The sequence below is a fragment of the Hydra viridissima genome, unplaced genomic scaffold, assembly GCF_058129835.1.
Source record: "Hydra viridissima isolate aposymbiotic clone 2 unplaced genomic scaffold, HvirCarnegie_v1 scaffold_7, whole genome shotgun sequence".
Classification (NCBI taxonomy): Eukaryota; Metazoa; Cnidaria; class Hydrozoa; order Anthoathecata; family Hydridae; genus Hydra; species Hydra viridissima.
Genome location: NW_028324306.1, coordinates 3,364,409 through 3,378,032, shown reverse-complemented (window position 1 = coordinate 3,378,032; position 13,624 = coordinate 3,364,409). Strand labels below are relative to the sequence as shown.

At 28.5% G+C, this 13,624-nt stretch overlaps 1 protein-coding gene across 3 annotated transcripts; it reads right to left on the bottom strand.

Annotated features, from left to right (window-relative positions):
* Window positions 1-3,605: 3,605 nt before the first annotated feature.
* LOC145184711 (uncharacterized) lies at window positions 3,606-12,043 on the bottom strand. Of its 3 annotated transcripts, none has more exons than XM_090093195.1 (8): window positions 11,924-12,043; window positions 11,099-11,213; window positions 8,998-9,047; window positions 6,959-7,045; window positions 5,231-6,049; window positions 4,770-4,795; window positions 4,282-4,406; window positions 3,606-3,802 (listed from the first exon to the last, which is right to left on the bottom strand). In XM_090093195.1, the coding sequence occupies exons 2-8, from the start codon at window positions 11,191-11,193 to the stop codon at window positions 3,724-3,726; spliced, it is 1,281 nt and encodes a 426-aa protein (XP_089949321.1). In that variant the 5' UTR covers window positions 11,194-11,213; window positions 11,924-12,043; the 3' UTR covers window positions 3,606-3,723. The 3 variants fall into 3 exon arrangements, with proteins under 3 accessions (XP_089949321.1, XP_089949322.1, XP_089949323.1); XM_090093196.1 differs by lacking the exon at window positions 11,924-12,043 and adding an exon at window positions 11,420-11,533; XM_090093197.1 differs by lacking the exons at window positions 5,231-6,049; window positions 11,924-12,043 and having other exon boundaries at window positions 11,099-11,914.
* Window positions 12,044-13,624: the final 1,581 nt, after the last annotated feature.

Below are 13,624 nucleotides of genomic sequence, written 5' to 3'. Positions count from 1 at the left end.
AGATTCTGCGTTTCATATCTGCGTACCTTACAATTAAGTTTTCCACTAGCTTTTTGTAGTTATTACTCTTTTTGTTGCCTAAAAAAATATGAATAAGATATCTAAACGCAATCCATGCTTCTTTTTCAACAACAGACATTTTGACCTCCAGCTCCTTTCATGCCAACTTTAATCAGGAAACCAAAAAATATACCTCCTGAAATTTTTTCATTTGACACCTTTGGAAACATCAGTTGATTATACTGGAATGCGGCACTAGCTGATTCTAGTAATTTAACATATTGTTTGACAAGACCTAGTTTAATGTGAAAGGGTGTTTGTAATATCTTCTCAGCAGGTATCAGATATTGATTTGTAACATTGTGTGAACCAGGCTGTAAACATTTTCTTATTAGCCACTCTTATCTTTTAAAGTGCTGGTCATCAGCCCTGCTATCCCATAAACAAAGAAAAGATGAATACTTCGTGTATCATCCTTTTAGACCGAGAAGAATCCCACTTGTAACTGTCGTAGTTGATTTTTTTAAGCAACAGCTTCACGTTCTTGTTGTCCTCCTTTTGATGAACTAAATGAGCTACTGGAATTGAAGGAAATTGATTTCCTTTATGGAGCAAAAATGCCTTCAGACTTCTTTTTAAGCTGTCAATGAATAACCTCTAATCTTCAGGATTGTGAACAATGCCAATGTCATCGAAAAGACCACAAGCATCATGACAATAACACAGTGATTCTGATACTTAAAAGCATGCAAATGTTTTATATCTTTTCCAGTATTTCGAGGCTCTACTGGTTGGATCTTATAAATTCCATTCTTTTAAATGTCAAGATGTTGTCGTGATGTTAGAGGTTCTGCATTTGATTTAAGGAGACCTAAATCTCGTATTAAGTCATCTAGTTCTTGTTGTTCAGGAAAAGGAGGTGAAGCATTCGGTTTCCTGAAATCACATTCGTTGCAGAGTTCATTCGGGGTGTCTTCTTTAGAATGGTATACAGTCGCTTCTTCAGATTGAGATGGAGTGGGAACAGGAAATACCAGTCTAAATCATGGTTCATTGGTTCACTCCATATTCTTAGGATCGCAAAGGGAATGGATTCCACGTAGCCACCTTTCCAGAGTTGATCTGCAACTGCCAAAACTGTAGTGTGGTGCCCACGACTTGTCCTGATCTCCTATAGCCAAGCCAAAACAAGCATTGTATGCAATAAAGAATTTTGTACCACTGACATTTTATGTTTAATTTGTTCATAACAGAATGAGTCAGGACAAAGCTTGCAGGATCTACTAGGCATATTCACCACTTCATACAATAATTGTAATTTACTAAACTGAAAATAAACACACAAATATAGTTAAAATCAGCATATAAATAATGTAATAAATGCATTACACATATACGAAAACATCGAAATGTACATTTTTTTCTCAAGAAACTTTGATGTTAGAGCAAAGCCAATGCTTCCACTGAAATCAGCATATCAAAATTATGTAAGAAACATTAAAAAGTTAGCATAAACAAAAATGTTGTAACTGTTACAGCTTACTTTAAATCGTTGTCAACGTTTCTTTGATAACTGAAGCTTTAGTTATTTTTTTTAAGAGCTTTTCTTTCGAATCCCTTCTATGTGTTTTTTTGTTGACAAAAATAATAAGGCTGTACAATGCTTTCTGTGCACAGCAACCATTGTACAATTATTAAGTTATTTTTAAAGACATTTAATCGTCTTTCAAACTTTTCTAAGAGTTTTTTTTTCTCTCGTTGCACTTTTCCGCTAAAAACCTTCATTCAGCTCATGCTTTTTTTACGTTTTTATTATTAAGTTTTTACTTCTAAATTGACTTGATGCTTTTTCACTTTCGTCAAAAATTCTGACTCTGAAAGAAGACAAAAGGTCTTGGTTACAGAGATATTCCCTTTTAAAAAAATTTATGGCAATAACTTACTTTCCGCTGATAAAAACTAAAAAATGGTTACGATGCTTTTTCATTTTAATCAACAGTCGTTTACAATGACAAATTCAAAAAACGGGATGGTAAAAAACCTTGTAGAAAATAATTTGAAGATTATTTTTATTGAACTTTTAGCTTTTTTATTCTTGCATATTCAAGATTTTAAGAAAACTTCATTGAATGTTAAAACTTGACCTTTTTTCGAATTTTTCCATGCGTAGGGGAAAACCTTAATGAATAGGACAGTTTTTGCAAAATGCTTTTTAAACGTAGATAAAATTGTTTAATATATATATTTAAATATGTTTGATAACCACCGACTCTTGCTCAATGATATAGTAAAACAAAAAAGTTGGATTTGCATTTGGCTATTGGTAAAAAGAGAGTTTTATTGGAGCATGACATTTGTCCCATTCATTAAGTATGTCTTATAGAATGGGACAAACATAAAAGAATTTAAAATAAACGTATTTTATTCAACCATTTTTCAAATTAGTTTTATTATTGTAAATGTAGTTACATACATAAAGACCACACAAAAAATAATTTTAACTTTAAAAATTTTAACTCTTTTTTAAGAACTTTCTCATTTTAGAATATTATATTTAGCTGGTTTTATTTAAGTAAAATATTGCAGTATAAAAGTGCGTAAATAATGCCCATTACCCATGGGCATAAAAGTAAGGGACTGCAGCATCCTCTGCTGAGCTGTAAATAATACTTTATTAAATTCATTCAATAGGTAGCACTTTGTCCCATTCAATATGCGCATCACTTTATCCAAAAATGATTAGTCACACCAAAAACACCATTAATTAAGCTTGAATGTTTTACTCACTGTAGTACTAGAGACTGCTATCAATTTAAGCATGGAACTTTGTTTTCCATAACTTCAAAAATTGCTGCAAAATCAGAAGAAAAAAAACATTTTTAAAAATTACTTTTTACATTCGAAAACACAATAACATCCATTGTCATTACGGTCATAGAGCAATAGGATGGATGAGTCGGTCAGTTGAATTCTTGTTTCTATCACTTTTTGTTACAGGAATAATGAATATCCTTACATCGATGCTTGTATAAGAATCTGAGTTTGTCCCATTCAATAATCGTCCCATTCATTAAGGTTCTCCCATACGAGATATTTATTTAAGGGTTTAGCTTTCAAAGCCTATTTGAAAATGAGAAGTAGTTGAGGAGGAAAACTTACTGGCAGAAAAAACTGGAAAAAAAAAAAGATAAAGTATAGGAGAATAAAAGATAAGTATACTCAGAGATGTTGACATGCAAGTGATGAACCGGACGACTACACACAAGCGGGGTGTGTGTGTGTGTGTGTGTGTGTGTGTGTGTGTGTGTGTGTGTGTGTGTGTGTGTGTGTGTGTGTGTGTGTGTGTGTGTGTGTGTGTGTGTGTGTGTGTGAGAAAATATCTAGAGTAATTAACTTTTTACTTGTGACTTTAATTATGGAAAACATTCGCAATAATGTAAAAGTAACAGCAAACAACTTGGATCGCAATTTCATCAATTATCTCTTATTTATTTTCAAGTAACAGTTTTTATCTTCGTTTCTACTACGGTTGAAACTGCAAAAACGAGTCTTTAACAAAAATTGAAAGGTTCGATAGGTTCCTAAATTAAGAAAAAAACCGAACAGCTATTGACACAAATATATTTAATAGCCAACGAATTATTCTAAAGAGTCCAGCAAAATGATTTTGAAGAATTGTTGCAGAAATCAGGAGACCAGTTAAACGCGCATATTTTATCGTTTTCAAATCGAATCGATTATAAGAGTAGGATATGAATCAACGAGCAAAAAGTATAGCTGTTTATAAATCATCGCATTTCGTCTAAAATTTGGAAAAGATATAAGTAATATATATATTAGACAAAAAATTTGATTGATATCAACATAAAATAATTTATGTAAAATATTTTGAGCAAATATATAGAAAAGCATTCTTAATATATTGAAAAGTATTCTTTTTTAAATTAAAATTAGTAACCGATATTTCGGCAATTAACGAATTGTTATGAATACAGTACTTCTATATCAGTCATTTGAAACAAATCGACCTTTAAATAGTTCATATACTAAGACATAAAAAACTGGAACAATCCAGAAAAAAATTACGATAGACATTGCGCAGAATTATTATCAAACTATTTTATTAAAACCGTTTAACTTATCTTTACAACAAGTGTTAAAATTCACGTATCAATAAATGTTATAACGTACTAGGTTTAAAAAAAAACATTTTTTTTTTAAATGACGGTGACTTGATCTTCGTAATTTATTTAAACTACGAATGGAAAATAGTTTTATTACCTATCTTGTCCTGTTAGACCAAATTTATTTTTTTCGGCCATCTTTCTGACAAAGTTTGCAAAGTTCTTTTTGTAATTGAGCTGCTCAATGCGTATCATTGAATCAAGTCTTCTCAAGATTTCAACCTTACATTTATAAAATGTAAGAAATAAGTATTGCAAAAAAAAAAAAAATCTCCATTAAGTTCTTATTTAATCACATTGTCTAAAGAATTCAAAAGTAATAAAAAGCACTTGCAAACCTAAAGGTGAAATGGGAGCAAATTAAGACTTTTTTTGAATTGTCATGGTAAAAATGGCATGAAACAGTGGATGCTTATTTTGCATGCAGTTAAGAGTTGATGCTTATTCTACAGTGCAACTCTAAATTACATTCCTAATTCCACATAAAAAGAATCAATGGAAATTTTGACGTCATTTGTGATAACGCCATTAAAACAGTATTTGAAGATGTAGGCATAATTTTAAAATAATTGAATAAATACATACTTGTTCAACTTGACCACGTTGTGATGCTGGAAAAAAAAAATAAAACTGTAACATTTCAACTGAGCATCAAAAAGCATAAACTGCACAGAGAACAAATAAACAAATAAACAAAAAAAAAAAAAATGAAAGGAGAGTGGTGCACTGTTTAAGTTTATATTCTGAAGAATAATGATAATGATGATGATGATGATGATGATGATGATGATGATGATGATGATGATGATGATGATGATGATGATGATGATGATGATGATGATGATGATGATGATGATGATGATGATGATGATGATGATAATGATAATGATGATTAGCCTACATTATTTACTTAAATACTTTATTAAAGATTATTTTTTCTCATTCTCTCATTATTACAGCAAGTACACTAAGATCTGTGCACAGCAACAAAATTGAATGAAAATTTTGAAAAACTCAACATAAAATAAATTGATAAATATCAACACCTTCACTCAAGTCTTCTATTATTTCTTGACAAACAGTCTCACCAAATTCATACGGTAGGGGGAAAGACTCACTGACTCTTTTTCCCGATTCTAATATTTCTTTTGAGCAACTATCATTCAAACCATCCATGAACTCCTTGACAGCATTTTTTCTCTCACTTAGTAAGATTGGTGAACACTCTAATTTATCAATAACTTTTTCTAACATGAAAGACTTGTCATAAAAAGACTTGAATTCTTCATCAAACAGTTTTTCTAATATTTTTTCATTATAGCAATTAGCCTTTATTGAGTTAGACTCTTCATTAAGTATGTTAGCTTTTTGATTAACAGAGTCTGGAGATATATCTTTTTGAGATAAAACTTGCTCACTGTTTCCAGTTGATGAGATTGTCAGCTTTCTTTCACTTTCAGGAGAAATTATTTGACTATCACCAACAGTCGTAATGGGCTGCTCAACAATTTTTAATTTTTGTTTGAAATTTTGATTTGAGGCTGAACTCATAATTGATGTTGCTGCAGAGGGTGTGATACTATTTGATGAAAAAAAATTATCATAACTTTTAGTCTTACTTGGTATATCTACTTTCATATGCTTTTTAAGGGAATTTTTTAAGGGATTTTTTTTAAGGGAATTTTTCACTGTGATGTTTTTCATTTTGTTCTGAGATAAATGATCTTTTTCACCAATATTTCCACTTTTCGTTATCTTCTTCTGAACAAACTTAGGATCATTCAATTCTTTTCCCGAAAAATCTACACTCTGTCTGACAGATGCTATCTTCAAGGAGGTGCTGTGTAATTTCTGAGGTTTAGAAGCTGAAAATAAAAATATTACATTTTTAATATTTCATAGACATCTAACTTACATCACCATTTAACTTGAAAATCACTACAAAACAAGAAAACACCAAAGTGTAACACACAAATACAGTTTTCTAATCTTATAAATAAAACTAATCATAACACGTAAATGTAGTTAAATGTACCAACTATATATGAAATACTATAAAACTAATTATGTATATTATTAAAAAGTAATGCACTTGATTGGTTTGACTGTGATTTACTTGCTACAAACTACTTTAATGCAAAACACAACCTTGACAGAGCAGCAAATAACATCTCTGACAGGATCCATAATCTTATTACACTGCAATATAATATCATGTTTTAAGGGATGTAAGTTGACTTCATCTTATTTGCTTTTATGACCTTTTGCATCATACTGCACATGAACTCTAATGTATGAAACTACTCTAAGTCTTTACTCTCTAGATCTTTTCATTTTTGTGTTTACAATCCTCTTTTCTTAAAATCTAAAGCAGTACTTCTGCGAGTATTTAACCAAATATTTGAAAATATTTGAATGACTGTTTGTCTCTCCTATTCAATATCTGTGTGAGGTTTTGTTTTATACAACTATTGATTTTGGTTTGCCAGATTATCATTGTCTTGCAGTTTGAAACTTGTATTTATTACTAATGTGCTTAAACTTTTCACTTTAAAATGCATGTGGTAAATGTGCATGATGGATGGGTATGCTATTTTGAAGCAATTTTTTTCAATGTTTTTTTATAATTTCTAAAAGTCAAAATGTAAGATAATTTGTCTCGAGTACTGAGCAGAACTATATAACAAATAATTTTATAATGTAATTTTTTTGAAATAATAGATAAAATAAACAGTAAAATAGTCAAAACAAAAATAAGTAAAAAACAAACATACAAATCAAATTTTGACATTCAGGTTGAAAGACCTTTTGTGCCTTTGCAATCAGCTGATCAATCTCATTTGCAATCTCCATTTGTTCTTCTAAATATATTTCATACTTAACAAAAGGATAGAGAAATGAAGAGCTTAGATCTATTACACTTGCTACGTTTGAAGTTTTTTTTAGTAGATAAACAGTTTTAAGTTTATTCTTACATAAAATTTGCTGCTGAAAAAATGCAAATCTAAATCATTTTTCATGATCACCTCAAAGTTTTATAAATTAATTAAGAAAAACAACAACAACAACAACAACAATTAATACATAATACATGTAACTAATGGAATAACTATATTGAATTTTCAAAATTTTGACCACCATAGATTCTCATATTTGGGGAAAGTTAACACTGACTCACGGCCAATAAAATATTAGCAACTTTTTCACGAGGTCATATTAAAGCTACTTCGGAGAGAAACTTGATGATCAAAACAAGAATATTGCTACAAAAGTTAGGGTTTTGCATTTTGGTGTTCTATGGTATGGCAGGAAAGAAAAGATGTACTACAAATACTAAAAATACTACAACAATATACAACAAATTCTGCATGACAAACATACAAGATAAGCATCTTATTGTACCGGTGGCTTAATGTGTTTAATTATTTATGCATAATTTGACATAAAAGTCTATTTTAGGAGCAAATTAAAACAATAAACATTCTCTATATCTTGTTAAAACCAGTTTCACGTGTTGCCCAAGCTCCTATTCCTACACAGCCACATAATTTAGAACAACTACACAGCCAAATAATTTAGAAAAACTGTAAGATTCTGATATAATGTTGTGTATGTTGTTAACAATTTTTTTACTATGGAACTCATCTATGATCAAGACACTGAACTTACACTAATTACTCTAGCAGAATTTAGTGAATTTACAAGAGATTCATAACAAAAGACCCCAGTTTTATTTGCTTACATGAGCATCATTAAATACAATCTGAATGACAAGCAGGAAATAGTATAAATCAGTGTCCAGAAATATTGAATAACTTGTAAATCCATAGAAAATCCTTCTCCTATCACTTTTATAAAAAGTACTTAAAAAAGCAACTTTCATCATCAAAAGATTCAATATATCATTAAAGTTAAATTGAAAGCATTTTTTTTTTTTTTTTTTTTTTAATCCAACTCTGGATTAATCTTTAAAAAAAAAACCCTCAATTTAAAAAAAAAAAATGAATGGCTTGATTGTAACCTACTGTTGTAAATTTGATTGCTAACAAAAGAAAACCACAAAATAAATATAAACTGTTGTCTAAATTTTAATTTAAATTTTAAAAATCTTGGAGCAACCATGTTCACAAAACTTTTATATTATTGCATTCAAAATGTTTTCCAGAAAAATATGGCAATCTAAGTGAAGAGTAGGGTGAGCAATGCCATCAGGTTGTAGGAAAAAAGAAACTAGGTTCTCTGCAATGTCGATATGCTTACTGACTGCTGGTGCAGTAATATAGACATCTAAATGTTTAAGCATAAAGTCTTGATAATAGTGAAACAAAAAGTGTTGAAAAAAAAAGGTGTTGAAAAAAAAAAAAATGTTGAAAAAACCATTTTCAAAATAACTTAACATTGTGTATTTTTTGTATTTTTTTTGGTATTTTCTGATATTTATTATTTTTTTAAACCACTAATTCAAATTTACAACATTTGTTTAGTACAATATATTTTTATTTGCTGACATTTTTTTATTTTTGAATTTGGGTGAGCACAAAAGGATCTATTTATATAACCATTTATTAGCAATTTTCCTTTTTTTTTTCAACTTTATTTAATCAAGAAAAATGAAACACATTGACAGTTTCACCACCCCATATAGGCCAGTGACAACACTGTTTAAAAACAGTCTATTAAGGATAATGACAGATATCTGATAATTTTTTAAAAAGTAGAAAGAAAAAAACAGTTTCAACCAACACGGGATAAAATATTGGTTGAAACCGGTCAGTAAAATTATTTCTTAAACATTCAATTCTAAATAAATTACCTTCTAATTCTGTGGCTTTTTTTTTTGAAAACAGCTCTTGTTTTTTGAGTCTAAATTTTAATTATAGACATTTAAACGCATCAATGAATTTATAACCAATTGGAGAATCTACACTGTATATACAGTACTGTGCAAAAGAAAGTAGCACCTAAGAAATTTTTAAAAAAATGCACATTTAAATAAATATAAGTAAATAATATTGAGTTTTTATTAAATTAAACTAAGATATTCTTTTAAATAAAACTATATTTATTTATTTTAGTTAATGATTTCATTAATAATATAATTTTTTTATTAATATTTATTAGATGGTTTCAACTCGTATCATTTTTCACCCACTTATAATGTTTGCTCATTTATTGCGGACAAGGATCAACACTAGAAATTGATTACATCAATCACTGTGCTATTTATTTATTTTGTTTAAATTTATTATTGTTAAATATTTTGTGATAAATAAGAATGTGGCGAAGAATTTTTAGTTACTGTTGAGTTCTCGCGTTAATTACAGATTTTTTCGTCTAAAAATTTTTTTTTTTTTTTTCAAAAGTTTTGTTTTATAATAAAACTACTTTTCAGTACTAATAAATCACATCATTGTTTTACATGAAGAGGGCTATAGTCAAGTTAAAATAGCCAAACATGTGAATTGTTCACAAGCCTCAGTTCAAAAAATAGTTAAAAAATATAATGAAACTGGTGATGTAGTGGATAAAAAGAGGTCTGGTTGTCCCAAGAAGTTAAGCCTATGTGATGAACAGTTTTTAAAAATAACAGCGCTACGAAATTGCAAGAAAGTAAGCGCAGAACTCGTTCAAGATCTTAAAAGAGCTAGTGGAACTTTAGTACATGCATCTACTGTGCGACAATCTCTAATAAAATCTGGATTAAAAGGCTGTGTAGCTATTAAAAAACCTTTACTATGCAAAGGTAATAAAGAAAAAAGATTAAAGTTCGCCAGAGAGCACAAAGAGTGGCAGAAAAATCAATGGGACAAGGTATTGTTTACAGACGAATCTAAATTTCTAATATTTGGGACGAATAGACGTCAGTATGTTAGGCGAAGAAAGGGAGAGGCATTTAAAGAGCCATGTCTAGCATCAACTATCAAACATGGTGGGGGGAATATTCAAGTTTGGGGGTGTATTTCAATAAAAGGGGTAGGGGACATTGTTAGAATAACAGAAAAGCTTACAGGTGAAAAATATAAAAATATTTTACATAATTATACTGTGCCTTCTGGACAACAACTGATCGGGGATTATTTTATCCTACAACAGGATAACGATCCCAAACATACTTCCAAATTAGTTAAAAATTGTTTGTCAAATCTGGAAGAGGAGGGAGTGCTTAAAATCATGCCTTGGCCTCCTCAGAGTCCTGATTTGAACATAATCGAACATGTGTGGGACTACTTAGACAGAAAGAAGATGGAAAGGTTGCCAAAGAATGTAAATGAACTTTGGAATGTTCTAAAAGAAGAATGGTATAATATCCCCATCACATTTATTGAAAATCTGTATAAAAGTATTACTAAAAGGCTCCAAGATGTTATTGTAAATAATGGTGGTCAGACTAAATATTATTAAGTCTCTATGTATAGTTATAAATTTAAATGTTTTTAATAAAACTTGTATTATATTACACAATTTAATAAAAAATATGTTTGTACATATATCTTTGTTTTAATTTCATTTTGTTTGACATTTTATCTTGAATATATAAAAATTCTCTTAGGTGCTACTTTCTTTTGCACAGTACTGTATATGTAAAAAAAAAAAACATAACAATGTAGCACCACCTACAAACTTTCAATCGAAAACAATGTAGAATTCATTAAATTTAATGTTCATTATTTATACATAGAAAGAACATAAGCTTTATCTATCCTTAAAAGGCATATATAAGTTAAAAACACCCTGGACAATCAAGTCTTAAGAATAATTCATCCAGAATAATTATATCACTAATATAAGTCAAGATCTTAACAATTACTACTTAATTTATACCAAATGTTTATTTCCTCAACATTAAAGAAATAAACGAAAAATAGACTAATAACTTATCATAAAATATCACCACACAAACATGCTAATATTACCTGCTTTCCATCCTCTTGATTGAAAGGTTTAGTGCAGAGCAATATAAATCTAAGATGCTTTTTTGTTCTTCAAGGTGCTTGACCATATTATCCATTGATTGCAAAGATGATATAGCTATAGCATTAAGTTACTTTTAAAAATACTTAATATAACTTTTGGCTCATTTTGCTTCAAAAGTTTGGTTGTTTTAGACTAATCCCATTAGTATTGGAAACCCTGCAATAAGTAGCTCATTTTGAAAAATACATTTTATAAAAAAATGTTCTACTATTTGTTTTCAGAACATAAATATGAAAATGTAAATTATTAGGTGCTAATACCATAGCTACAAAATTTAGGACCACTAAGTTTTTATATTTCGTTAACGCAACCAATGATAGTGATCGTCATACACACTCACACGATGTAACTTAGTAGCATTAACTATTCCCTCTAGTTAAAGATTTAAAAGAACATTTCATTGAAAATTTAAAAAAAAAAAAGAAACTTGAGATTTTGAAAAACAATCTGAGTAGCTTTGTAGTTAAGGAAATTTAATTATTAATTTTTAAAAAAGTCAAACACTTGCTATAATAAATTAAGAATGATGTTGAAACAATAGATTTTTTGCTTAGAAAAGATTTTCAATTAAACCTATTCGTATTGTATAATTTTATTAGTTATAATTTGGATAGTTAAACCTTAATTTCCGCGTTCATGGTTTTTCGCAAGCGGCAAATTTTAAAATTTCTTTGACTAGACGAGAAATAAATATTAGATAGATATTATAGCAGTTTTACTTAAAGTAAACATTTCCTAGAAATTTAGAAAAATATATTACTCACTTGGGGCAGGAAAGTTTAAAAGCGGGCTTTATTATGGTATAATAAGGCCCGCTAACTAATCTCACTATACCATAATGGTATAGTAAGATTTGACTTCTAAGTTAGATATTTGCTCTTAAGGCAAGTTGTAGACTAAGAAAAATGTGTTGACAAATAAATTTTGAACTCGCTTAAAACATTAACATAAGGTCCATTGATTCACAAAATAACATAGAAATACAATCTTTTTAAGTCGATAAAATCCGAGTTCGACTTTAAAAGTCGAATAAAGTTGAGCAAAGTATCAAATAGATTCGATTTCAGAATCGACGCTGGCTTTGATCGAATCCATCGATTTTAGATTCGACTACCTGTGCCTTAGAACATGAAGGGAACATAAATAGATTGTTAAAGTGTATATTATTATTATTATTATTATTATTATTATTATTGTTATTATTATTATTATTATTATTATTATTATTATTATTATTATTATTATTATTATTATTATTATTATTATTATTATTATTATTATTATTATTATTATTATTATTATTATTATTATTATTATTATTATTATTATTATTATTATTATTATTATTATTATTATTATTATTATTATTATTATTATTATTATTATTATTATTATTATTATTATTATTATTATTATTATTATTATTATTATTATTATTATTATTATTATTATTATTATTATTGTTATTATTATTATTATTATTATTATTATTATTAGATTACTTACTCAGATTGGGTTTAGAAACATAAAATATCATTAAACTGTTGCCATTTAGTTCATAATCAGATATCAAAACAGTGTTCGTTTTCATAATAGAGAAATGTTATAATGGCGTTTAGAAAGAGTTTAGAAAGGAAGAAAAACTGAAAACTGGCGCTCAAAGAATCAAACTTTAAACACCTTATTCGATATTTAAATTAGTAAATTTTGATTTATTTACCATTATTTAGTTATGTAAATCTAAGCAAAGGTTGAGTTCAAAACAATAAAATGGAAAATGCAGCGACCAAAAGGCACTCTAAATTTTCATGAAATAATTTTAGGGTTGCTTAAGGGAATTGATTAAAATACTGAGTACCCATATTTAGTAAATGAATAATCCATGATTAAAGAGCTTGTAAAAAATTTAAAAAATCAGTTTGAACACCTATTTTACTAAACGGATGTAATATGTTCTTGATGTTTTTTAAGGTCAATATGTCTAGAAGTTACAATCCAAAACATGGAAGCAGAAAATATGCTAAATATTCATCACAAAAGTAACAAAAGGCTATGCAAGACCCGAAAATTGGTGCGTTAAGCCAAAGATAAGTAATATACCCAGATTAATATTAAAGAGTAATATAGATAAAGTAATATACCCAGATTAATGTTAAAGAGTAATATAGATAAAGTAATATACCCAGATTAATATTAAAGAGTAATATAGATAAAGTAATATACCCAGATTAATGTTAAAGAGTAAATTCAAAAGTGCTCACTTTCGCTTCGTTTTCGGTGATCAACCAAATTTAGTCACAGAAGAAGTTAAATTTATGCCTTACGCGATGAAACCATATGAAGTTGGCTTTCAAATCGCTTTTGATTTAAGGTGCATTTTGAAAAGTTATTTTTGACAAAAGGGACCTCATGATGCGTCATCATAACAAAGCATGGATGTAAATATCCTAAGTTATCATAAATTT